We start from the raw sequence: 27,607 nt of genomic DNA on the forward strand, positions 1-27,607 counted from the left end.
CAATGGGAGGTGGTGGAGGCTCTCACCAGGACTGCAGGATGTCCAGGCCGCCCTCCGGTGGGCCCCCGTTGCCCGCCAGCTGCTGTCGTCTCTTCCACTGGATGAGCTCGTCGTCCAGAATGATGGTCTGCTGCTTTCTCAACAGCTGCAGTGTTTTCTGATGCTTCTCTGCCAGGTCCTACGCACGCACGCAAACGCACACGCGCACACGCACACGCACACACACACACACACACACACACACACACACACACACACACAGGTCATCAATGTTGTTCACAGCCTAAAGATCACAGCCTACTTTGCTGGTGGCTACGATGACCCCACGCTATGGATGCCGGCGTAAGCAACTAGGTAAAAAAATATTTAAATCATTTATATACAGTATATATACGGTATATATAATTTATTTGTTTAATACTTCTTCTACCAATCGAGGCAGTGTTTACTAGCGCTGCCCGTAACTGCATACTTACAAAAAAGGTTTTGTAATTATTATCCTTTTTGCCCTCTAAGGAGTATCAATCAAACAGGTGTTAGGTTGTTCTGATAAGTTATCTGAATTTCTTTACATTTTAAATCATCTAAATAATGTTAAATCATGTTTTTTATTGGGCATTTCAGGGAATGACAATCAAACTCGTGGTTTAGGCTATTCATTTGTTTGTTTTAGCAACAAAAGTAGACTTGGTCTGAGCTGACAGAGTTGAATGAGTTTATTATGAGCTTAGTTACAAGCACAATGCATCACATTGTGACACTGTTGTACGAAAAAGTATAAATCAGGCTTATAGAAAAACAAGCATACATATACATTGTGCTAATGTTTCATCAATACTAACAGTTCACTACTGGACACGGATCGACCTTGAAAAAAAAAGGAAAAAAATAAAATTGAGACGTGTGGTCCTTCTTTAGATTCCAAAAACAAGACGATATACCTGTACAAGCTGTTTAGCTTGTCCTTGGTTGCTCAGCCAGTGAATGCACAGACCATTATCCTCCTTGTAAGCTCAAGGATCCACGTTCAAATCTGACTCCCCTCTTTTCACACATTTCTCTCCCCTCTCTCTCTCTGCCCTTGGTTTCCTGTCTCTACACTAAAATCTGAAATAAAACAAACAATGCCAAAAGACTGACACTAACAATGGCAGAGATGTGCCAAAGTCAGCGGCAATGTTACCTGGGGGTTTTGATTTCAATCTGATGTCTGAAGTGCATCATTACGTGTCAGACTTTTTGCGTGTTGGTTTTCAATTGAACCCTGTAAACATGTAAAATACTGTACATGGAGACATGCACCAGAAGCACATCTTGATACAGTATAAGTTTAGCCTAAATTAACAAACATACAACATTTTTTTCATTTACTAGAATGCATCTACAGTACGTCACACACTGCCAATCCGACCAATATTCCCAGATCTCTGTATCTGTCAGTCCTTGTCCCTTTTATGCCCATATATGGCGTTTGCTGATGTCATCAGTATAGGCCCATATATGGGCATGACCCCATTTGTGCCCATATATGGTGCTGACTGATTTGTTTGCACCTGATTCCATGATGAGACCACACAACACACACAGTTGGGTCATGAGATTAAATATGTTTATATGCTGGTCAGTCAGTATTCAGAGAACAGTATTTTCATTTTGGGTCGTGTCATCAGACTTTCCACACAGTGGTTTCTAGAGCCCGCTTTCCATCATTTTTACACAGACACACACACACACACACACATGCACGCACGCACTGTTTCCGTACACTCAGACCATCAGAAAACCTGCACAACAACTTGATCCGAGTCTGAATTTCATTAGAACTGTGTCAATACAAACCGATAATCCTCGAGACATTTTCCCCATTATCGATGCTTGAAAGAGGCACCGATGCCAAGCCAATTACCAACGCATTTTCCATTGAGCCATGGATTGACTGACAAGGGCGCACAGCGTTGCCAATGATGGAAATGTCTCTTCTGATACATTTAAATCCTATATACTTCATTAACAGGGGTCCTCCAGAGGTGTTTAATTTTCTCCCTTTAAACCAAATCTGTTTGCGGAAAATAGCCGATATATAAGCTCATGTGTCGCAATGCAATGCATCGCAAGCTTAGATCAGCTATATTTTTGACGATTGTCTGCCTGTTTTCAGCGTGTGGTTAGGGCTGTCACGATTATGATTTGACATGGCGATTATTTGTCCCTCAAATAATTGCGATTAACGATTTAATTGTGTTTTTGTCAATGACAATTACATTTCTGTTTGGCTTTTAGGCTTTGAAGTTGCACATGGTAGATATGACATAACCTAAATATACAGAGAAATTACTGAAATATTTGACAACTTTATACTTAAAAAAAACATTGATAGTGGAAATAGCCGATCTACGAGCTCACAACGCGTCGCGATGCGGCGCGTTGTGAGCTTGTAGATCTGCTATTTCCACTATTTTTGACTCTTTTTTTTAAATATATGAACGTTTTTCAACAAGAAAGCGATTATGACGATTATGTCAAATAATCACGATTATGTCAAATAATCACGATTAGACGATTATGTAATAATTGTGACAGCCCTACGTGTGGTTCCAGACTGTCTATAATATCCCTACCAGTCTGTATTTCTGTAGTGTGTTGGCCTCTCTCGTCAGCCAGGCCTCCACCGTGGCTCTCTTGCTGAGCAGGGCGGGCTCCCGGAGCTGTCTGTCGGCAGGGGGCAGTGTGGCCAGGCTGGTCAGCTGGGCTGGAGGGTTGGGATGGGAGGGTGGTGGTGGGTTGAGAAATGGGTTGGGGAGTGGGGAAAAGGAAGGGGTTAAACAGGGTGGGGGTGGAGGGGGTGTCGGGTGGGGTGACAGGTCAGTAAAACATCCAATACACGCTGCACACTGGCGTATGTCAAGGCCACATGCACGCACACGCACACACACACGCACACACACACACACACACGCACACACACACACACACACACACACACACACACACACACACACACACACACACACACACACACACACACACACACACACACACACACACACACACACACTCTCCCAGACCACCACACAAACATTGCCTTCCTAGTGGTATAATAATTAACTCAGCCACAGTGTCTATAGCATAATGCAGGCCCCATTGAGAGCCAGGTCATAGATTTGCAATGGTGAGGGAAGGCTGCAGCAGCCAGGGAATGTTTACAGTGTCCCATCCCAGTTTGTAGGATCCAGCACAGGATGTGTGATAAGTGATCAAATCAAATGATCTCATGGATTTAAATTTCATTCTTCTTTCTTTCGGAAATTTGTATTTGGTAGAATATGTAAATTGTAAAACTTCTTGTTTACTACTTGGCTACTGATAGACTTCAATAATTAAATCCACCAAACAAGAGTCAATAATAACAGCAGAATAAGATTTGGCAAAAATGTACATGGGAGTGACCCACATACTATATTTTTGTTTAATGTTTTATTTTTATTCCTCCTATCAACTCCTGGCTTATCTCAGATTGGCTACTCAAAGGGCATAGGCAATTGTCCATTGAGCTCCTCAAATGACACATGCTAGAATGAGGCACAATACATTTAATTTAAAATGTAATTCTGCACTGCTCTGTACAGCATTTTGTATGGATTCTTTGAATGTAGCTGCGAAAGGAGCTGTTGGGTTTTGTAGTCTCACCCTGGATACGGAGGCTCTCCTGGTACTGAATGATGAAGTATTCTTGGTTGTGCTGGAGTTTACGTAGGTCGTTCTCAGTGTCTTGAGTTAGCAGACGGAGCTCCTCAAAGGCTTGGTTGATCAGCTGGTACTTCTGAGACATGCTGTCCATCAGTCCGCCCACTGGAGAACCCGACTGCCAATGAGAGAGCAAGAGAATGAGTGACGTGATGGAGAGGTGGTCTGGTATTCTAAATCATGGGTCTTCAACAGGGCCTCCGGGACGCCTAGGGGTTCCTCCAAATCTTTGAGTGGTAGAAACTTTTTTTTCCTCCTTTTTTATATTAACCACTTGAACCCTAGCGTCCATATTCTGAGAACTTTAGACAAAAATAGCAGATCTACAAGCTTGTAGATCGGCTATTTTTGGCAAAGAGCTTTGGTGTAGAGGGGGAAAAGAGCAGACTAAGTACAAAGTGAAAGGTCAAGTTTATTAACACATCGGATGCCCACGTTAATTCAGGGTTTACCCTCACAGGGGCCCATCGTCTCCATGGCAACACGTCATTTACGTACCTTCGCTTCGTGGGAAAAGTATCCTTAATACGTTGAGTAAATGTAATCCAAGTATGTCCAGTTTATTTTCACGATGATCTTTTCTTTCAGTCAGGACAGCTTTTTACCAATCTTGGGCCACAGTGTGTGTATCACGGGCGGTAGAAAGGGTCGCGTTTTGAACATGGTGATTGAAAAAGCTAGACCAGGAGAGGAATCCGCCATGTTACGTTACCTCCGCAGCGTCACTGGGAAAATAGTATCCATGATACGAGTAAATGTAATCCACGGATGTCCTGTTTATTTTTACGATAAAGTTTTCTTTCAGTCAGGACATCTTTTTATCAAACCTGGGCCACAGCGTTTGTGTCACGGTAGGTAGAAAGGACCGCGCATTGAACATGGTGATTGAAAAAGCTAGACTAGGAGAAGAATCCGCCATGTTACGTGTATCTCCGCCGAGACTCCGTTACTGGGAAAATACTAGTATCCATGATACATAGGAGTCGTGCTAGCCTGCGAGGGGAGGACGATAGAGTGCAGTGCAGGATAGGAACAGAAGCTTGTGATTGGCTGCAGGGAGACTGCACATCCTGGTCACATGTACCGCGCTGCATTTTGGGAAATGTAGTGTTTTTCCCATATTGTTGGCGTTTGATCACCGTGGTAGAGCCTTCATTGCGGTAGCAATGTACAGTAACTACAGTATTGTAAAACGCGTCAAACGCGTCGTGGGCACTGGGGCTGGGCGTCCAGAGACATCAAAGAGATTGGCGTGTAGACACCACGTGGGCACCCGATGTGTTAAGTATTGACAGTTCAAGTAGTTAAATATCTGAAAACACAAATTGACATGAATCCAAAATACACTGATGATTGTGCTGTCAAATGAAACTATATGGAATCTATGAACAGGTTGTGGGGGTCCCTGCTTCATCTCTCTCTCAACTAAGGGGTCCTTGGCCTGAAAACGTTGAAGACCCCTGCTCTAAATAATGTTAGTTATCCACTGGGTGATTTTGAGAGTCCGTCATTGGAAGCTTTATGGTTGTTGTTGGACGTGGTTGACAGCCACCATTTAGCATCGAGGTGAGGCTCAGCCTGAAGCTTGAGTCATAACCATACCTGCCACACAGATTTAAATGTGTCACTCGTCACCATGCTAGCTTAATTTAGGCCTAAAATTATTGAATGCTTTAACCAGTGAAAAATAGCAGATCTACAAGCTCACAGCGCGGCACCGAGTGCCGCGCTGTGAGCTTGTAGATCTGCTATTTTTGAAAAAGTCATGAAAATGTGTGCAAAACTTTGAATATATGTATTTTCAAAGCGAACGTTTGTAACTCAAATTTTGCTTCTGGGGGGTCCCTGGAACTAAATATTTTGAGATGAAAAGGTTTGAGAACCACTGACATAGTAGTGTCTCAAGAACAGACTAACTGAGCTTCAGTTAAGTGAAAAGGACCTTTTCTTTGACAATGGCTAGCCAGATTGCTGATATAAAACATAGGTTTTTCAAAAAACCTTAGAAGGATTCAAAAGACACTTGTAGAATCGGGTCAAAATTCTAATTTTCAAGATTTTTCAAAAATAGCAGATCTACAAGCTTGCAGCGCGGCACTCGGTGCTGTGCTGTGAGCTTCTATATCTGCTATTTTTCAATGGTTAAAGCATAAAATAATAATACACAGTAATGTGTACCCGTTCTAAATGGGTTAAACCCGCTCTGCTCAGTTTGCTGCTGAAAATGGATGGAACAGTTCCCAAGAAGAAATGCACTTCTAAATCTCAGTCCAGTTGGTGCGAGACCTTCCCATTTCTTAGATCGTAATAGTTTTAAAACATGACTATGACTCAAGCAGTGGGGTTATGGCAAGTTGCCCAGACCAATAGACGGCAATGTACATGAAGGACGCAGTGACCAATGCTGTGTTTATGTACAGTATATTATTCTAAATCTAACACACCCATTATTAATCTTATTAGCTGTGGATGTGTTGCTTCCAACACAGTGTAATATAAGGTCCGTCTTATGTTGCCTGCCATGTTTTTCCACTGCTGTAGTTTTAAACTACAAAATGTTAAATTATTGGGACCACTGCAGACATTAGCAGATGAACATTTCATATCCAGGAATTCACATTACAGACATTACCCCTTACGCCCCACCAAACTACAGAACATGGGGCTTTGTCCCAGTCACATTTATTCATTTATTTTACTGTGAGATATACATTTAAGACTAATTAAGTCATTTTAATTTCATATAATTGTATTTATCTTATAAATAATCTGTAGTGTAGGGTTATATGCGGCCAGGGCCATTGAGGGTAGGTCATTACCCCGGAAAACCTTCCTATTTTTGGCAAATGCTGTATGTCACATTAAATTAACCTTGCTTGTATTAGTTATGCTATTGCACTGTGTAATGTTCAACATAATAACATAATACTGGCAGACTGCATGTTGCACGGGCAGTGAAAGCCGCAAGCGGGAGCACTGTGGAGCCTTCAGGTTCAGAAGAAGAAAAAACAGCTAACTCAATCAATTCAAGTGCATCCCTGTAATAGAAAAAGCATATCTGGACTGGAAATCGATTCAGCCCAGGAGTTATTGATAGTCAGGTGTTTTATGGACCACTGGCTTTATGGTTTTATAACTCACTGCTGGTTATAAAACGTTGAATTCTAACTACTTTCCCCCTCACAGCTGCGGTGCTAGAGGGACATTTGGAAGTTTTCCTTTTGGAAGGCTATTTTATGGCATACTATACGGTACATGAATATCCTTGTTGTCGGGTGGAAACCTTGTACGGTATGTCCCAAACCATTCGTCTTGTATTTATCATTTTAAAAATGATTTAGAATAGTGAAAATAGCCAATCTGCAAGCACACAATGTCTTGCACTGCGTGTAGATCTGCTATTTTCACTAGCTTTGTGTGACAGTCTTGTGAAAAAACATACACATTTGAAACCTGAATATACAAGGTTTCTCCCAGACAGTGTGTTCAATGTGGTCAGGGAACCAAAGCCAGGCATGCACTACATATTTATGTGGCTCATCTAGAACACATTACCTGGAGAGAATTGTAAAAAAAGAAAACAGAACTTGATTTTTAAAGTTATCGTTACTGCATTTGCTTTGTTTTTGCGTGGAGATTTTGCTCGTTTGCATAGAAAATGAGGGGCTCTCCCTCAATGCGATCCCGAGATCCCCATTTCCATAATGTCACGGCGTGCTGTGTGTTAGCCACCGCGGCGACAGTTGCCATTATCTTTCATGGCGCTGTTTTGTTTGAGCTTTTCAAACGTGTTTGAGTGCAGGCCGACTAATGAATAATGTATGGAAGCCACAGGTGTTTATTCATGTGTGTTTACGCATAAGCTTGTGAGTGCATCCATACATGCATGTATCCACATTAGTGTGTTCGTGTGTGTTCGTGTGTGCAGGGACATGCTGGGCCCCTGATTCAGCCCGGGAAAAAGAGTTGGAGAGGCACTCATTGCCCGCTATAGAGAGAGATCTCTCTCTATAGCGCTGCTGCTACTCAAGAATGTGCCATTTCAGATCATGACAAGTGACAAGCCAGTGGGCCAATTACATGAGTTATATTTCGTCGTTGTCGGGTGGAAACCTTATGTCCAAAACCGTTTGTTTTGTATTTATCATTTTAAAAATGATTTAAACTAGTGAAAACAGCCGATCTACAAGCACACAACACCTCGCACCGCGAGGCATTGTGTGCTTGTAGATCTGCTGTTTTCACTACTTTTGTGCAAACAGTTAAATTTTTTCCTAATGGCCGGCCTGGACCGGCCGTTCAGGAGTTGTCCCGCTTTTCCCAATGGCCAGCACGTCCCTGCGTGTGTGTCCGTGTCCATGTGTGCATGCGTGCGTGTGTGCTTGACTCACATTAGTAGCTTCTCTCACAAGCCTCTGCTCCGTGTAGAGGATATGTTTGATGCATCGGACCAGCTCTAGTGGACAACGGTCATACGTGCTCTGAAAGATAAGGAGAACATGTGCCTGTGTTAGTGCTTGTTAGCCACTGACTTGGGGAGCAGCCCTGCACACAGGACCAACCAATTTAGTCCCGTTGAGGCAGCTTCGCTAAGTTTGGGAGCCCAATCCCTGGGCACGCTAAGCCCTATTAGTCCAGCCTAATGAGATCCATCTCTGAAGCACAGAGCACTTTATAATATGAAGACATGACTCACTGGCATAACACACACTGACAAGCACACGCAGTGGTGTAAAGTAACGAAGTGCATTTACTCAAGTGCTGTACTATTTTAAGGTATTTGTACTTTACCAAGCACTTTTACTTCTACTCCGCTACATCTCAGAGGCAAGTATTGTACTTTTACTCCACTACAATTATTTGACAACTTTAGTTACTAGCTACTTTGTAGATTTTGCTTGTTATTACAATACATACTTTAACCACTTCAGCCCTATATACATTTCGTCCCTTTCAGAATAACTGATACAAGCTCTTTTGGACTTTTACTCACAAGTACATTTGAATTCCCGACTTTCACTTCTACATGGCAGCATTGATATCACTCCACCACTGAGCACACGTATGCATGGATGCACAGACACACATACACTATGTGATATGCAGCATCAGAGTGAGTGCATGTGTATGCATTTTTTAAAACACAAACCAGTGAGTGTATACGCAATGTCCATGCATGTGCACGTGGGAATATACATACGCAGTGGTACCGCAATGCACGGTTTCAGTGAGGAGAGGGAAGACAAAGATGAAGAGATCCATGAGGAAGGTGCTCAATAATAAAAAGTAGCATTGAGTGGCTACCGAGGCCCTTGCTTGGGCTGTCCTCAGCTTGTTTTCTTAATGACGGATACAAGCTGTTCCTAAACACATTCGGATTCCTCTGTTTCTGAGAACCAGGGAGATTGAGTTAACCACCTGTGTACTGAAATCCCATCACTTAAGCCCTTGTCTTCCGATAGCGGGTTTCAATTCAGTTCATTTCATTTAACTTGAGGTGTTCAGTGTGATTGTTTTTATATATGTATTTGGAGGAAAGTTATATACTGCATCAAACAGCACAAGGCATTTTAAACTCTTTGAGTTCATCCGTCTGCTCCGTCTGTCACGCTGCGACACGTTGTGAGCTTGTAGACCGTCTATTTTCAGCACGCGACCAAGTGTAAAATCAGGCATTACAACACCATCAAGGCCCGCCAAAATACATTTTGGTCGATTAAATCAACTGTGAATTTTGGCGACTCAAATGTGATGTTCTTTTAGTCAACTAAAACTATGCTAAAAGTAAAACATTTCACATGACTAAAATATGACTAAAATTAAACAGATTTTTTTTTTAAAGACTAAGTCATATTACTGCATGTGCTGTCAAAATCAACACTGGTCTGGTATGCATGGGCATTCTCAGAAGCCATGTTGGTTGTATGTTGGTTGATGAACCAGAGGTGAGCTTTTCCACGAGACACAAGTTGGTTCCAAACCGTAAAAGTTGGTTCGCAGCCGGTTTGCAAGAACGAACCAAGGTTCCAAGAAAGTTGCCATCCCATAGGCGGGAGAAAGAACCCAAACCGGTTCTTTGCCGGTGGAAAAGGCCCCAAAGTGTATTCTGGGTTCCTTCATCTACATTGACCCCTACAAGTCTGTAACTCTGACAGTGTACAAAGGGAACCAAACGGACCCTAACGGGTCCATTTGGTTCCATTTGTACATTGTCAGAGTTAAGGAGAGACCAAGGCTTGGGACGTTTAAAGTTTGAGAAGCACTGCTGTATGTCTGACCTTCAGCTGGCTGGCGTAGTGTCCCAGCTTGATCTTGAGCAGGAAGCCGTCCTCTCCCACCTGGTGCTCAGCCTTGTTCTGCAGCTCCTGGATCAGACTGTCCAGCAGACGCTTGGCCTTGAACTCCTCCTGGGGGTTTTCCAGATCTATGGCATCCCTGATGCACAACACATGCCCACACACAAAGACATGCACGCACGCACAGTCAGTCACACACACACACACACACACACACACACACACACACACACACACACACACACACACACACACACACACACACACACACACACACACACACACACACACACACACACACACACACACACACACATTAAATTAGAGTAAAAAAAAAAGTCAAATCAAACTAAAAAAGGGCAGAGCGGTGGCTACCCAGAAAGAGTGTCAGAAAGAGGCTCCACATTTTGTCAAAAGTGTTCTTTGATCCTCTAATGGTATGACAGATTTTCCACAAGATTCATGCAAGACATATCTCTAATTCCAGTGAGAATGGGAGGGTGGGGCAGCATCTTTCCATTTAGGGATAGCTTGTCAAACCAATATGGAGGCAAAGGCCAGCAAGTCATGCTTTGTTTTGGGTACAATTAGATAGAGAGAGTTAGGTTCAATGTGGCACTGAAGGGCTTTTGAAATGTTCTGAAAGACCAAATTCCTCCAAAAATTGGGTACAATTAGATAGAGAGAGTTAGGTTCAATGTGGCACTGACGGGCTTCTGATAAATGGTCTGAAAGACCAAATTCCCCCAAAAAACTATCAAGGAGGGACACAACCAGCATGTGTAGACGTTAAGCCGAAGCTCCCGCTCCCTCACAAGTCCACATCAGGGTATATTCGGGCTAATTTTGTTTTGGCCAAGTGGCTATGACATTAAATTGGATAAGTGCATGGCATGCACACACAGAGGATGAGTTTACTCGATTAAGGGTTAAGTGCCTTATGTGTCATCAAGAAAAGTATTGTAAGATCCTGTTCCCATGCTGTTCAAATATGTGTCATGGAGGGACAATGTATATTTGAGAGCATGTATTGGAGGAATTGGAGGATATCGTCGCGTCGGGGACAAACCTTGTATCTAAGTTACAAATTTGAATGTTTTTTTTTCATAAATTAAAGCCCTGCTTCATCATCATCAAGACTGTTGCACAAAACTAGTGGAAATAGCAGATCTACAAGCACACAAGCATATCTTTTAGCACATCTGCTGAAAGCAGTGGATCTAATCTCCAGTGAGAGTGAGTGAATCTCCAAGGCCAAATAACTATTTAATCTAGTCCAGAAGACAGAAGTAAAACTATTTTAACAACTTTGAAAGCCTGATCATCAAGGCCCAGCTCCAGTGGGCAGGTCATGTTGTCAGAATGCCTGATAGCCGCATACCAAAGATGCTTCTCTACGGTCAGCTGAAGGAGGGACAGTGTGGCCTGGGAAGACCCCTTCTCTGCTTCAGAGACACACTGAAGGCCAACCTCAGGAGCTGCAACATAGATGCAGCAAACTGGGAAGATACTAGGGCATTCACCAAATATTCCAATATTCGATTATTCGAATATCAAAGTCATTATTCGACGTTGTTCACTGAAGTCGAATATTCGCTTGTTTGTATTTTTTTTTAAATTGTTTTCTCTTTAAGAAATATATAGTTTATAAAGCTTGGCGAGATAGGAAGTCATAAGAATGAGTTGTTAATGCCCCTGGTGGATGAATTTGTTGATGCTCTATACCAGGGCTTCTCAAACCTTTTTAGGACGTGACCCCCAAAATAAACATATTTGACGTGGGGACCCCCACCCTGACAAGCACTTGTAATTGTAGGTATTACATTTAATGTGACTCGGTTCCGCGGATGCGTTGTGAGCATGTAGATCGGCTATTTTCACAATGTTCGCCTCTTGCTTACTTAATATTTGACAGTTTGGCCAGTCCTGTCGAATATTCGGATACTTTGAGGTCGAATAATTCGAATACTAAAAATCACTATTCGTGAATGCCCTAGAAGATACAGCTGCCTACAGGGAAACATGGAGGCACCAGGTTACCCAAGGCATCGAGATCTTCAAACAGGCAAGAGCGGAATCCATCCAAGACAAGAGAGACTGCAGGAAACAAGGACCTCTCACCTCAACACAGGACACAATTCCATGTAGTATCTTTTGGAGACTGTGTGTCCCAGGGACAGGGCTACGCTTCCACTTGAGGAGCCATGCTAAGAGGAAATAACTGCCTGTCTACTCATCCGTCGGATCGACGGGAGATTCCGCACTGTACTCATTACTCAATTAACAAACAGCTACACAGTGACTATGAAAATATTTAATTTAATTCAAAAATTAAATCTTCATGGGCACAATAAGCAGGCATTACTACCTTTAGCAACCACCCCACACACGCACGCACGCACACACGCACGCACACACGCAGCACGCGCGCGCGCACACACACACACGCGCGCGCGCACACACACACACACACACACACACACACACACACACACACACACACACACACACACACACACACACACACACACACACACACACACACACACACACACACACACACACACACACACACACACACACACACACACACACACTCTGCAGTACAACTCACCAGATCTGGCTCTCAATCCACTGAGACAGGTAGTGTCGCACTTCAATAGGGAAGTGCTGACCATAGAGGGACTGCATCTGGTGCAGTGCATCTCCCTGGAGCTGCTGGGCCTGGATCCACACTGCCATCTTCAACACCCTGGGAGGGAAGGAGAGATGGTGGAGGAGGATGTCGGAGAAAGAAGGGAAAGATAGTTGATTAGAAAGGGGAACATGAATGTGTAAATACTAGTTAGAATAACATAAAATATATATTCTCAATAACTTCTCAGGTATCCCACCTCTCCCAGTAGCATCACAAGTCTCCTAGGATTTGTGCATGAGATTATTATTTACAGTCAATGTTGAGATGGCATTAAAGAAAGATAAATATAAAACACAGATTATTCACAGTAGCCATGGCTAGGGGTGGAGCCCTAAACAAGGATAGCTCGATAACCTGATAACAGATTTATTGAGCACCCGGTATCAATCAGTTTTGGGCTTATCAAGCTTGTTAACGAGCATAGCGGCCCATGATGTCATGTTTAAACAATCAAGACGAGGCGATCAAGAAATTATTACAGTAGTATTCATAACAAAGCCATGAATGATTGTTTTGATGATAATGATAATATTTGTTACTTTTGTCGATTGTCATCTTCATAGATGGTGGTCAGCCACAAACTCACAGTCACAACAACTGGCCAATAAAAAAAGATACCAGTTATGTTCAGAATTTGTGGTCCCACATCTTTCCACAAAATATTAGAAAATGCTCAATAGTGGACTTGATAAAAGCCTGGCTCAATAAGCAGGATCAATAAGGTGCTCATTATCAATAAAAACTAACGAGCTCCATCCCAAGCCATGGCTCACACCAGTTAAAACAACGTTGCACTGTACACAACAACAGTGACTTATCTTTTGCCCTGTTGCACTGTAAAAGGGTGAGTAGGCTACAGTTCACACTGGTGTGTCAAGCTGCAAGCAGCAGAATTGTTATCAACAAGCGCAGCTGCATTAGATAAAAAAAATCTAATCAGTCTGATCAACCAAAAATCTGAATTCTCTTCATTTTCTTAAAGATATATTTTTGTTGGCTTTTTCTGCCTTTATTGATAGTACAGTATATAGTAGTTTGACAGGGAGAGACACGCAGCAAAGGTCGGGATTCGAACGCGCAACACGCTGTCAGGTGCTCGGATGCAAGGCCAGCGGTCCGGGCAAGAATTATTTTCATTTTCACAGGTTCAGGTTTATTTGCATGTATACAAAGAAGAATAAATATGATTTGATCAATGAATGTGCGTTCTGTATTACACTTATATTAGATACACAGGAGGGAATAGGAAATGTAATTTAGTTCAAACAACTCTGAAAGTAGCCTGATTTAGTTGAGCAGTGAATAATTGCGTTATTGCGACCGTAACGATGAAACTATGAAACCGAGCAGATCTTGTCCGTACGTCAGTGGGTAACGCCTCAATGTCTATAGCTGACCTGTTGTGACATCACATTGTTGACTCAATGACTAAGACAGCTTGTTATGGCAATCATACTGTATATGGAGATCCCTGATGCCAAAGCAGCCATGTGATCGAAGGTCATCACGGATCCCCAGCGAATGCTTTGCGGACCGGTGTGACAACGCGATATGGAATGGTTGCCACCCACACAACCATTAAAAGTTCATGTTTAAGCTGTTTGAGTTAAGTTATGTGTGCTAATAAGACAACCTGGATTGGAACATTGCACGTGTCAATCTGCGTGCTGGAGTCCAAGTTGCAGCGTGTGTGTGTGTGTGTGTGTGCGTGTGTGTGTGTGTGTGTGTGCTCAGATGGACTGGCCATGTTGTCAGAATGCCTGACTCCCGCCTCCCAAAACAGGTCCTGTACTCCCAGCTAGTTGAAGGGAAACGGGCCCCGGGAGGGCAAAAGAAAAGGTTCAAGGATAACATAAAAACAAATCTAAAGAAGTGCCACATAGACCTCAAAGCTTGGGAAGACATGGCAACTGACAGGTCGAACTGGAGAAACACTGTCCGTGAGGGTGCTGCACAGTACAACAATGACCTCCACCATGCTGCACAAGACAAGCGCAGAATCAGAAAGGAGAGAGCAACCACCAAGCAGGTCCAACCCAAACCCACCACCACTACATTCCCCTGTCCACACTGCAGCAGAATAATCGGGTCCAGAATCGGCCTCTATGCCCACCTGAAGACCCACAAGGACCAAGAAGGAGGACAGTCATACTCGACTACGAGTGACCGCCGATGATGGTGTGTGTGTGTGTGTGTGTGTGTGTGTGTGTGTGTGTGTGTGTGTGTGTTCCAGTGTTCCATCTGTGTGGCAGAGAGTCCTCTGACCGGCCGCAGTAACTCGGTGCAGGCACAGATGCGGATAGGCCTATACCGTAGATTAAAATAATAATAATACAGTGGGCACAGCCTTGTCAGCGGCAGCTCTGGCCAACAATGCAAACAGCAGTCCTGGATAGAGAGGTTCCCAGACTCCTCAGGCAGAGAGTAGGCGGAGCTGTGGAGAGGCTGGCCATGAGAGACTAGATGGCCGCTAGTTGTAGTAGGGCCAAGAAGAGAGAATGATGAACCTTATTTTTGCCTTTAGTATTGCCCTCTGGCATCCTCAGTCAGAGTCCTCATTATTTACTTTCCAGATGCTTCCATGTAGTCGCCAAAACATGCCTGTGTGGGGAACTGGGCGAGTCCTCAATTGATTAATTGCTGACAGGTGTGCCCAGACTCCGGTGCCAATTGGCTGCAGCAATTCGAACATATCTCCCTTCTACCACCTCCTCTAGTTTGAGCTGGGGCTGGGGGTGTTGTTTTTCTTGGCTTGCCACATACCTCCCTGGGTGTTCTTCTCCGCCTTGGGCCTGGGACAGCACTGCTCCAATCCTTGTCTCAGAGGCATCAGCTTGGAAGGCCCCTTGAAGGTGGGAGTGACAAGGATGGATTCTGTACCAAGCGACCACAGCAGGCGTACCGGTATAACAATCTACGTTTTGAAGTCCTGTAAAAGACGCGCTGTGATTGGCCAGTAGTCACTTTGATTGGCTGTCGTGCCGAACGCTCACCTGAAAACATGGTTTACGATTCTGTATCGGGACATGACTCCGACGGTGCTGAGTCGGACTGAAGCAGACTTCTCAACGCACGGCACGGCGACCGACTCACACTGTCGTAGACTGTATAAACGTATACAGTAGGGAGGTGATGGTGGAAGACCTTTCTCAGCCTCTCAGCAACTCCAAGTCAAATGATAAAGATTCAGATTCTTTGTCTCTTTAACAGGGGCTGCAAGGGTGGCAAGTTGGGGATAAAGCACATATAATTGACTGACAAATTGACTTTAGGCTCGGTCCAGTTGGCGATCCACTTTTCTGAGTTGAGGCCCCAGTGGTGTAGCCAAGGTACACTACTTCTTCCAGGCGCATGCAGCTTGCATTTTGTCTATGATTCACCATCAGTGCGGCCTGCCATAGTGTAGATGGTATATTGTAAATACATGTATGTATTTGGTGTGTGTGTGTGTGTGTGTGTGTGTGTGTGTGTGTGTGTGTGTGTGTGTGTGTGTGTGTGTGTGTGTGTGTGTGTGTGTGTGTGTGTGTGCTTGTGCGTGTGCGTGAGAATATAGTGATTGTAAAGTAATAAACAATAAACATTTAGCTTGCTAAAGTCATTGCAAAACCAGTCAGCTATGTCAGGATTGCAGGGTGACCCCTCAATAACTCCCATTATCCATACTCTAATAGTTGGCTCTAGAAGTTAGGAAACGTACACACTCAGTTGTACGGACAAGGTCCTGAGCACATCCGTCTAACCTAAGTCTAGCCTGCCTTGAGGGCTCTGTGCATATAGCATACACATTTGAGCAAACTAAACAAAGGAGGATGTTTCTGTGTCTAACCTCAAGATGTATAGGCCAGGCTAGTTGTGTGAGTGTGTATATGAGCATGCTGTTTATGCTCATGAACATGCTGAGGGCCCAAACAGTATTCTGTGTTGAGTCAACAGGTGCATGATGAGTGGGACTGGTTAGTTGTGAAGACCTGAGGTTGGATAAACTGCTGCTTGTTTCCAGTCAACACACCACCCACTCACCATTCTCAAAAGTGGCACATTCCCTGTCAGCACATGATTGATATGAGTGTGCAAGTGAATTGTTTTTGTGTGTGTTATTGTTACTGTATATGAATGGACACAGAAACTGTTTTCCGACAAACAGAGACATATCGTCGTTGTCGGGTGGAAAACTTGTATCTCCAAGTTTCAAATGTGTACGTTCTTTCACAAAGTAAAGCCCTGCTTCATCATACAAGGTTGTCGCACAAAAGTAGTGAAAACAGCAGATATAGTCTCTCTCTCTTTCTCTCTCTCTCTTTCTCTCTCTCGCTCTCTCTCCCTCATTAACTCTAATGTAGCACTATCCTTATTTCTCATTATATATTGAAAAATATTTATATGTATTGGATAATACTGAACCATTATTTCATATTTTAAGCAAGGACAAGCTTTTTGTTTTGTGTTCATTGTTTTACATATATATACTTGAAGACATGTTTGAGTTAATTTAATATGTACATCCTCCTTTGTTCTTTATTATTTTTTTCTGACTATATCTACTGCATAGTACTGTGTTCTATTCGTCTGTCATTCAATGTTATATGAGATACTTTAATGGTTTCCTGTGGAAATAAGCTTAGTCTTTTCTAGGATCGCCTTTTAGTAGACCTTGTACCAGTGAACTGTACCGTCATGAAACTGTACCTTTTCCTATGCAAACTTCTAATTAAGTCTTCAATCAATCAATCAATCAATCAATCAATCAATCAATCAAACCTGTCCACTGATTAAGAACTGTACTTGGAACTTGCTACTTTTCTAGCTATCAGCTGTATAGCCAATACATTATTGCCAATCACACCATTGGTATTTTCTTCTAACTGTATTATGATAGGACTACTGTTCACAACAGTACTCTTTAGAAAGCGCAGTTTCGAGTTCAATAATTCCAACTATCCCGTTTTCATGTCTTCGATATTGGACACAGACCAAGCCTTTTATTGTCAAGTACCTGACGTTGAAACGTACTGAATAACTTAGCATCAAATCAGTATGCAGATATTCAATCTTTTCTCAAGCTCTAGGGGTGGGCTATATGGTGATAATTATCATTGAGACGATACAATGTCTCCACGATATGCCTTTTCAGAGGTATCATATATATCGTGATACAATTGAGAGAGCCTTGTAAAAAATCCTGTTTAATCGTTAATACAGAGATTCATTGCAGAATTCAATTTAAACCTGCATTTTGGTCTAAATCAGTAGTTCTGAAAAACTTTAAAAATGTCAAGGTCATATGTTGTCTTGTATGTCTTAAAAAAAAATGTGAAAAAACAAAATAAACATATTGTTAAAAAAAATGTCAAGGTCGGACCCGTAAGGGTCCATTTGGTTTCATTTGTATACTGTCAGAGTTACATACTTGTAAAGTTCAATTTAGACCTCCCAAAAGTAAAGTTCAATTTAGACCTCCCAAAAGGAACCCAGAGAGTCTAGTTTTTTTCAAGTAACTTGAAAAATAACCATAAAAAACAATGTGAAAAGGAATCGTGATAAAATCGTGTATCGTGATACAGCTTGGGAAAATATCGTGATATTGTATTTTTCCATATCGCCCACCCCTAAGCTCACTGATAATTCCGTCCAAGTTTCATGAAAATCTGCCCCTCAGCTATCTTGCAAACAAACACACACACTGTACACACACACAAACAGACAGGACTGATTACATTACCCTCATGCATCGCTGCAGGCAGGGCAATGAATGAGTCTTCTGCTGCGTGTCTGCGAGGGCTTCTGTAGCAAAGTATCAGCAGCCAACCACAATGTCAGCTGACTGAAGGAGGAGGAGCCTAACAGGAAAGAACCTTTCCCCTCTCAACTTTTTCCTGTCCTGACCTGAACCCTGGTGGGTACCAGGCTGCCAGTACATCACCTCTACGCACACCACACGCACACACGCACACCACACACGCACACCACACACACACACACACACACACACACACACACACACACACACACACACACACACGCACGCACGCACGCACGCACGCACGCACGCACGCACACACACACACACACACACACACACACACACACACACACACACACACACACACACACACACACACACACACACACACACACACACACATACACACACAGAGAGAGCCGTGAGTGAACAAATAAATTAAGATGGTGTTTACTATGTCTTTGTTGTAGTTACCAAAAGACAACACGTCTCAATGGTCATCTCAAGGTTAAAGGTTCAGGACTGGACCGCTGGTCTTTCTAATGTAGCCTGACTGTGCGTCACAGGTTAGAGTCCCGATCCCAGCGTCCTTTGCTGCGTGTCACTCCGGACCTCTCTCTAAAGTTTCCTGTCTAACTTCACTTCACTATCAATAAAGGCATACAAAAATGATATCTTAAAAAAATATATTGTTAATTGTTAGGATTTGTTCACAGGTACATAAGAGTAAAAATGTTTGTTTCTTTTGTCTGTTCCTCTTCCTGTCTCTTTAAAGACTACGTTGTGGCTCCAGGCACCTGGTCCTTACCATTAGCACCATCACGCCCACCTCCAAGTAACATTGAGATGCCATCCCAGTGGACGTCTCACCTCGCCTTACCACAACATCCAAATGCCAGGCCACAAACAGACACGCGCCACGACAGCCCTTATGTATCTATCTCTGTCACGCTCCTGTCACTTCGAAGACTTATCGACCGCACACAACAACACAAGCAAAATAATAACAACAATGCAGCTTACCTCGTCTTCAGCTCTGTGTTACCATGAAAGAGCAGGAAATTCTGAAGGAGGAGAACCTGAGAGAGAGAGAGAGAGAGAGAGAGAGAGAGCGTGAGAGAGAGAGAGAGAGCAAAAAGAGGAAGTGAGAAGGCTGTGGGTGTCTCTGAAGGAAGTTTTTTTTTCTCAGGGACCACAGTATTGACAAAATGATTATTTTTTTGCCAAAAAAAGAAGAAGAAATGGAATTCCCGTGTTATTCCCTCTTCATCTTCAAACATTTTACAATCCACAGTTTGTGAAAACAAGTAATTCTTCACAATGACAACACGAGCCACACAAGGCCAATGTAATGATTAGAAGAGAGAGTGGCTGATGTTGTGGGCCAATGACAGGCCAGGGGTGGGGGCATACTGTAGCAAGATAAAGCTCAACTGGATGAAAATACAGTATGCACACAAAATAATTGTCTTTGACTTCACTTTTTCCCAATGACCCTAAGCGTGACGGTGGGGGCGCGGGGGCCTGCAAGGGAAAGGAGCGCATGTTTTCGGTGATGACGACGGAGGCGCGCAGTCTCAGGCAACCATGAGCCACGCGAGACACCGCAGAGCGAGCGGCAGTGAGGAGTCGCCGTGTCGAGTGTTGCAACGGTCGCATGAGCCGACTCAGCACCGTTACCGAGTTATGTGTCGTTATGGACAGAATAGTAACTTTCTGAACGGTATCCGTATTCCGCCAATGCATTTCAATGAGAATTGAGCGATTTTTGCAGAAATCCTCTACTGGCACGAAACCGCTCCATTCTCATTGAAATGCATTGGCGGAATGCGGATTCCACTCTCATAGGTATTTTGGTGTGTGTGCACCCTAACAGAGTATTTCTACACTGTGGTATTGATACTGTTACTCAAGTAAAATATCTGAGTACTTCTTCCATCACTGCTTGGAACCCAGGGACGTGCTGGCCATTGGGAAAAGCTGGACAACTCCCGAACGGCCGGTTCATTCCCGGCCGGTCCAGGCCGGCCATTAGGAAAAAATTCAACTGTTTGCACAAAAGTAAAAATTAAACTGTTTTCACAAAAGTAGTGAAAACAGCAGATCTACAAGCACACAACGCCTCGCGGTGCGAGGCGTTGTGTGCTTGTAGATCGGCTGTTTTCACTAGTTTAAATCATTTTTAAAATGATAAATACAAAACAAACGGTTTTGGACATACAAGGTTTCCACCCGACAACAACGAAATATAACTCATGCAATTGGCCTACTGGCTTGTCACTTGTCATGATCTGAAATGGCAAATCTTTGAGTAGCAGCAGTGCTATAGAGAGAGATCGCGCACAATGAGGGCCTCTACAACTCTTTTTCCCGGGCTGAATCAGGGCCCAGCACGTCCCTGTTGGAACCAGATCTAGTGCGGAGGCTTTGAGGAGTCAGACTGCTCATGATTGATTATAGGGAGTTAAGGACAGCTCCTTTTCCTGCTTGGACCCTGAAATGCAGAACATCAGGAACCCACATGCTGGCAGCAGGCTGCAGACAAATATGTGCATATCTCTGTCTGACCATCTGAATCTCCCTGCGCCGTCTCTCAGCCTCTTAAATGCCCCGTCACCAATGCATGGATGTTTGCTGTCCCCAACTCTTGCTCCCTGCAACGCTCTCATACGGTCTAAATTGATAAGATGACCACTGATGTAGGGCTGCAACAATTGATTATTTTCTTAGCGATTAGTAGATAGATACTGTAGCATCCTACTGTGTATATACAGTATGTACAGTAATGTTTCGCGAACCGAACAGGAGTCGAACCCCAGCCCTCAACTCTGCAGACCAGGTAGGCAATAGGCAACGCTATAAGAGAGAAAGTTACGGCCGGGTCTTTTGCGGGGTCATTACAATACAGTGTATGTTGCTGTTTTTGTAAATGTTTGTCCCTATGCTGACAAGAAAATGGATTATCTTTAATAAAAAGATAATATTTTATAATTGATTAAGTAAATTAACTGTTCCACCTTTCATTTCGTTTTCTCTCTCTATATATATATATATCTATCCACTGAGGACTGTCTATAGCCAGCAGGGCTGTTCTGCACACTACTGTCCATACTGATCTACCTACTGACAGCCAGCGGTGGAAGAAATACTCAGATTTGTACTTAAGTAATGTAGAAATACTCTGTTTCAGGTAAAAGTACTGTTTTAAAAGTACAAAAGTATTGGCATCAAAATATACGTACTTAAGAACCAAAAGTAAAAGTGATCACTATTTTAGCTTTAACTTAAGTTTTTCACCAAATATTTAAACATTTATCAAACCTTTTTAAAACGCGTTGTGAGCTTGTAAGTCAGCTATTTTTGAATCGACAATGTATAAAATAGGGCTTAAATGGTTGATGAAATGCAAGTAACTTGTAATTAATGTTTTCAAATAATTGTAGTGACGTGGACCGAATTGGAATATTTCCCTGGAAAAATGGACACACTCAAGGAAAGTAAAAGTAACTCAAAATTAAATGTACTTAGTTAACTTTCCACCACTGCCTACTGTAGCCCCGCACCTCCCTCAGAATCCTTTCAAACCAAAATACTGGCCTGCCTGACAGTCTCATGACTCCAATTTAAAGGAGAAAATGGAGCAAGGAGTTAGGACACAAAGGAGAGGAAGATTATCCACCGAAGGGACAATGAGCTGTAGAAGAAACCATATCGCGTGTTAATGCCAACGGCCAGAGGTTACACTTGGGGAAATTACCCCAGGCCATGTAAGAAGAAACTCAAGTCAATCAGCATGCACAGCCAGTCAGTCATAAGCAAGTATAGTCACCTGCACTGACTGTAAACACATTACAGTAAAATACTCCATTTATAACTCAGAGTGTACAAAATGTGGTTGCATTTGAAGACTGATGATGGCCTAGAGCCGAACCGCATCTGTCTGCCTGTTAAGCTGCTGCTGCTGCATCATTAATAAAAAAGACTCCTAAGAACTGAAAGTGAGTGTGGTTTATACCTTTCTACTTGCATTTGAAGACTGTCAGAGTAAAATTAACACTTGATTTGATTGTGAGATTACTGTGAAACCATACTCACAGTCTAATCTTATTATATATAATTGTCATTTCAAGTTGCGAACTCAAAGCACTTTACAACGGACCATTCATTCAGGAGGTGAAGCGCTGAACAGTCGACGTCAGCGCCCTCAGTCTCACTTCCCACATTCACACACCGATGGTGGCAAGCTGGCACTGACCGACTCATTGGATGCAATGTGGGGTTCACTGTCTTGCCCAAGGACACTTCGACGAGGAGTCTGGATTTGAACCGCCGACCCACAAGTCATTGGACGACCCCCCCCCCCCCCCCCCCCCCCCCCACACACACACACACACACACACACACAGCGTACACAACAATACTCTTCAGAAGGCCTTGGGGAACAACTCTACCTTGGCCTCCCTTTCAAAGACCATTGCATGTCATTCCTTGTTATCTTTATGACCAATCTCCTCCCAAAAAGGAAAATCCTTGGCTCTATCTACAAAGAACTCAAACTCACACATATTTCTTTGTTGTGTTATTAGAATTGATTGCAGATAGGAACGCACGCACGCTCACAGTTCCGCAGTAACCAATTTAACACCATGGTAACACTAGCCACTCTTAGACTGTGCTGTCAGTTAAATAAATTACTCCCCGTTAAGCCTTATTTATTCTTTGGTGACAAAGTGTCATGTGATATTTTGCTTGACAACAATAATATATTTTCAACTGACAAAAGTGTTGACGAATCATTCGTTATAACACTTTTTTCAGTAAAAAGTTTACATAACTGCTTTTGTTTTACTTAAAAAAAAAAGAAAACTTGTTGCATCTTGGCGGCATTGAAAATTAGCAGCTATCCCTCCACACAATCCTGAGGTTGAACTGCTTAAAACCATACACTTAGTGGAGAAGCAGAGTCCCTCAGAGTTCCGTACCCCCCTCCTGTTTTCCCTCTACACCAAATCTCCAAAGTAGCCGATCTACAAGCTCACACTATGATGCACCGTCAGCTTGTAGATCTTCTATTTTTACCGAATGTTCACTATCATGACAAGCCAAGATAAGGGACGCTTCCATCCATAGAGTAGAACCAATGCATGTGTATGAGCTCAGCGAAAGCCTGAACAAGAAAAGAGAAGAGTTTCCAGTCAGCATTAGGCTATGCAACTGCTTAAAATCAAATCAAACTAAAACCGACCCCATCCCAGCTGGACTCAGGTCTTCATACCAGCCCATGAGGCTTTAAGCTGTCAGCAATGTTGAAATATCATCTATATTCTATGACTATTATAGGAGAACTGGGCACAGTAATTGACAATTGCAAATTTTGTTTTTGCTTTTAGTGTGAGAGCTGTCACTTGCAGGATTCCAGGAAGCAATGTGTAAAAGTAAAATAAAGACGTTTTTTGTTTTGACATTAAAGGTGATACACCATGAAATTTCACTTTTCCTATTTTAAAACCTTTTTTTGGGGTCCCACTAGCACCTTCTATCCTCACAAAGTCCCATTTCTGAACATTGTGTCTTTCTCTGGTTTTGGGAAGGCGGAGGTTAAAAGCATCCCACTGGTTCTCAAAACAGGCTGTCCAGATTTGCTGCCGTCGCTGAGGTGGTACTGCAGCTGAAAATGCTCTGAGAGCCATTCAAAAATGAGAGAGGCTCTCTATTCAGGAGTGGTAATTTAGCCTCAAACCTTTTGAAAAACGTTTTTGGGACATAAACAATATGACATAAATACTTTTTAAATGCATGGTGTATAACCTTTAAGGTGGTAGCTAATGACTCTGACTTGGTACTGTACTCTATTTCTTTCCCCGCTCTAGGGAACACTTGTGCTACAGACAAATCAATTCACTGTGAATTAGGACCTCAAGACAGACTAGTGAGGATTAGAGAATACAATTTCCTGTGTGAGGAGTCAAGCGGTTCAAACATGGCCTACTCCCAGCAGTAGTAGTTTTGCGGTTTGCTCCAAATGTTTGAACTAGTCAGTTTTTATGTTGTTTATACTTTGTCTTTTGAACAATCAGCAAATCATTCCGGATGGGGAATCAGAAATTATTCAAACTAACACTCTTAATGGAATATGTCCCGCAATTGTTTTCACAATTAAGACAAATGAGGGATATCAGAATTTGTTTCAAACAACTCCAACTTCTTCATCCTTTTTTTTTTTTTCAGTTTTCAGTCAGTTTGCCTGCAGAACATCGATTCAGCATGTCAGCCGCGCACCAAAATATCCACTGGCGACCATATTTTTGTGTGTGTGCACCCTTACAAGTAAAACAACTGAATTCAAAATGTACTTGAGTAATAGTACACAAGTACTGGTAGCAAAATGTACTTAAAGTACCAAAAGTAAAAATACTCAATATGCAGAAAGTAAAAGTAGGCTACTCATTATGCAGAATGTCCCCTTTCAAGTTTTCAAATGTACAAACATCTTTTGAAAATAGCAGATCTGTACAAGCTCACAATGTGTCGTATCGCGACTAAAAAATAAATGTAATGAAGTAAAAGTACAATATTTGCCTCTGAAATGTAGTGGAATAGGGGTAAAAGTATTGGAAATTGGAAATAATCAAGTAAATTGTACTCAAGTACAGTACTTAAGTAAATGTACTTAGTTACTTTACACCACCTCTTGCATCACATACTGTCAGATCCAGTCACGAATTTCGCTTTCGCCTTGATTTTCATTAGAAAAATTAGTTTCTGAGATACTATTTAGTCATAATTTTAGGGAAAGGAAGAAAGGTCCCCCAAATTGACCACAAGGAGAAGTCTACAAAGGGGAACAGACTTCTTTTTTTACAAGCCCAGATTAGCTTGCGTGTACAGTGTGTGTGAGAGCTCAGTAGAGAATAAGTCAGGGGTCTTCAACGTTTTCAGGCCAAGGACCCCTTAGTTGAGAGAGAGATGAAGCAGGGACCCCCACAACCTTTTCATAGATTCCATATAGTTTCATCGTTTGACAGCACAGTCATTAGTGTCATTCAGTCACCCTGAAGAAGGCATTATGTGCCGCAACGCGTAGGTGAATTTTTTATTCTTGCCAATATGCATTAGCCCTAAAATAAAGGCTTTTTAACTGTCCCTCAAGAGTGCCTTGGTCTAACTTCTTTTGCATCAACTTTTTTTGCACAGTCATTAGTGTATTTTAGATTCATGTCAATTTGTGTTTTCAAATATTTAACCACTTGAACCGTCATTAGGCCTACTTGACCTTTTACTCTGTACTTAGTCTGCTTTTTTTCCCCCCTCTACACCAAACCTCTTTACCTAAAATAGCCGATCTACAAGCTCACAACGCCTCGCAGCGCAAGGCGTTGTGAGCTTGTAGATCTGCTATTTTTGGCTAAAGTTCTCCGAATATGGACGCTAGGGTTCAATGGTTAATATAGAAAAGGAGAAAAAAAAGCTTCTATCACACAAAGATTTGGAGGATCTCCTGTAGTAACTCTGAGGACCCCCTGTTGAAGACCCCTGCAATAGAGAATAAGATACAGACACCATCTTATTGTGGTAAATTTGTGTTAATTGACATGTCCCGAGTCCCGACTTCCAAGTATGCTCTTTTGTATGGATCTCATACAAAGACAGCTCTACCAATAGCACTACATAATGTCTTGTACCACCCTGCATTGACATCAGTCATCTTCCTTTGTCATCAGTGTAATGGTAAGAGTGCTGCAGTATTCTCCTTGTTGTTGCTGATGTTGCCAGTGAGATGGCAAAGAAAGAAAGATTTCTCCTTTCCGTCTATACAAGCCTGGTAGTGGCCCCCTGGGTGCACTGAGGCAACAGGGAGGATGATGGGGAGCAGGGGCGGCACACCAAATTCTGGGCCCTGGGTACAAGGAATCACTGCGGGCCCCCCATGAATGTTAACTGTTGAAAAATAGCAGATATACAAGCTCACAGCGCGGCACCGAGTGCCGCGCTGCGAGCTTGTAGATCTGCTATTTTTGAAAAATCGTGGAAAAAGTGTGCAATAAACCCATGTTTCCATGTCAGTGATGCTCAAACTTGTTCATGTGAAGGACCCCCAAAATGATATGAATTTGGCCACGGACCCCCACCTCAAAATATCTAGTTCCAGGAACCCCCCTGGAAGCAAAGTTTGAGTTACAAATGTCCGCTTATAAAATACATATTCAAAAGATTTGCGCACATTTTCACGACTTTTCAAAAATAGCAGATCTACAAGCTCGCAGCGCGGCACTCGGTGCCGCGCTGTGAGCTTGTATATCTGCTATTTTTCAATAGCTAAAGTTACTAGAGCCCCCTCCACCTTGGGCCCTAGTAATTCAGTCCCACTTTCCTACCCCTTGTGACGCCCCTGATGGGGAGGATGATATGTCAGCGACTGCGAGTGTATCTACTGAACTAACAGACTTTCATTTCATTGATGCCAATGAAATGAAAAGAAACTCAAACAGCATTCAGTCACCCACTCTTTCCTCTCAGGAGAAACTGCCTTTCATCAACACAGGCACTTCCTGCTACAGTAGGAAACTATGGCAAGCCATGTGCGAGCTAGTGCTTTTAAATCTTACTGCTCCACTTAAGACCAAGGATCTGCACTCATGTGCGTGCACTGCACACGCGCACACACGCACGCGCACACGCACAAGCACACGCACACACACACACACACACACACACACACACACACACACACACACACACACACACACACACACACACACACACACACACACACACATCCACATGACACACACCTGCCTGAATAATCAAGCAAAGGTCTAAGCTTGGCAAAGCTATTCATATGTGTTCTCTTGTACGTAGACTCAGTATTGTAACACGATTTGTTTGGAGATGATATATATATATATATATATATATACCAGTAAGACGCCCTAAGGGCAAGAAGCAACCTCGCCCTAAAGGTCGCGCACATGGGCATGTGCACATGTGCGCTTTGAAATGTATATCCTTCTGCTGAGCTGGTCTTGTCATCACTGTGATGGTTTGATGAGGTCAGTGTTGTGATCTTCATATATGGAGACCCAGGTGATGATATCAGGGAACTCCATATGGACATGGATATCCAGGTGA

The 27,607-nt window shown here is 42.9% G+C and overlaps 1 protein-coding gene across 2 annotated transcripts in view; it reads right to left on the bottom strand.

Annotated features, from left to right (window-relative positions):
• Positions 1-27,607, bottom strand: part of stat5a (signal transducer and activator of transcription 5a) — an 86,473-nt gene that overhangs the window by 22,079 nt on the left and 36,787 nt on the right. For both annotated transcript variants that reach the window (XM_080724967.1, XM_080724968.1), the window contains exons 2-8: positions 19,502-19,557; positions 12,655-12,792; positions 10,023-10,179; positions 8,136-8,225; positions 3,688-3,862; positions 2,619-2,749; positions 27-178 (exon numbers count right to left, since the gene is read on the bottom strand). In XM_080724967.1, coding sequence (XP_080581093.1) covers positions 27-178; positions 2,619-2,749; positions 3,688-3,862; positions 8,136-8,225; positions 10,023-10,179; positions 12,655-12,792; positions 19,502-19,557 — 899 coding nt within the window. The remainder of the gene's footprint in view (positions 1-26; positions 179-2,618; positions 2,750-3,687; positions 3,863-8,135; positions 8,226-10,022; positions 10,180-12,654; positions 12,793-19,501; positions 19,558-27,607) is intronic.

Source organism: Nannobrachium achirus (assembly GCF_963921795.1).
Source record: "Nannobrachium achirus genome assembly, chromosome: 4".
Classification (NCBI taxonomy): domain Eukaryota; kingdom Metazoa; phylum Chordata; class Actinopteri; order Myctophiformes; family Myctophidae; genus Nannobrachium; species Nannobrachium achirus.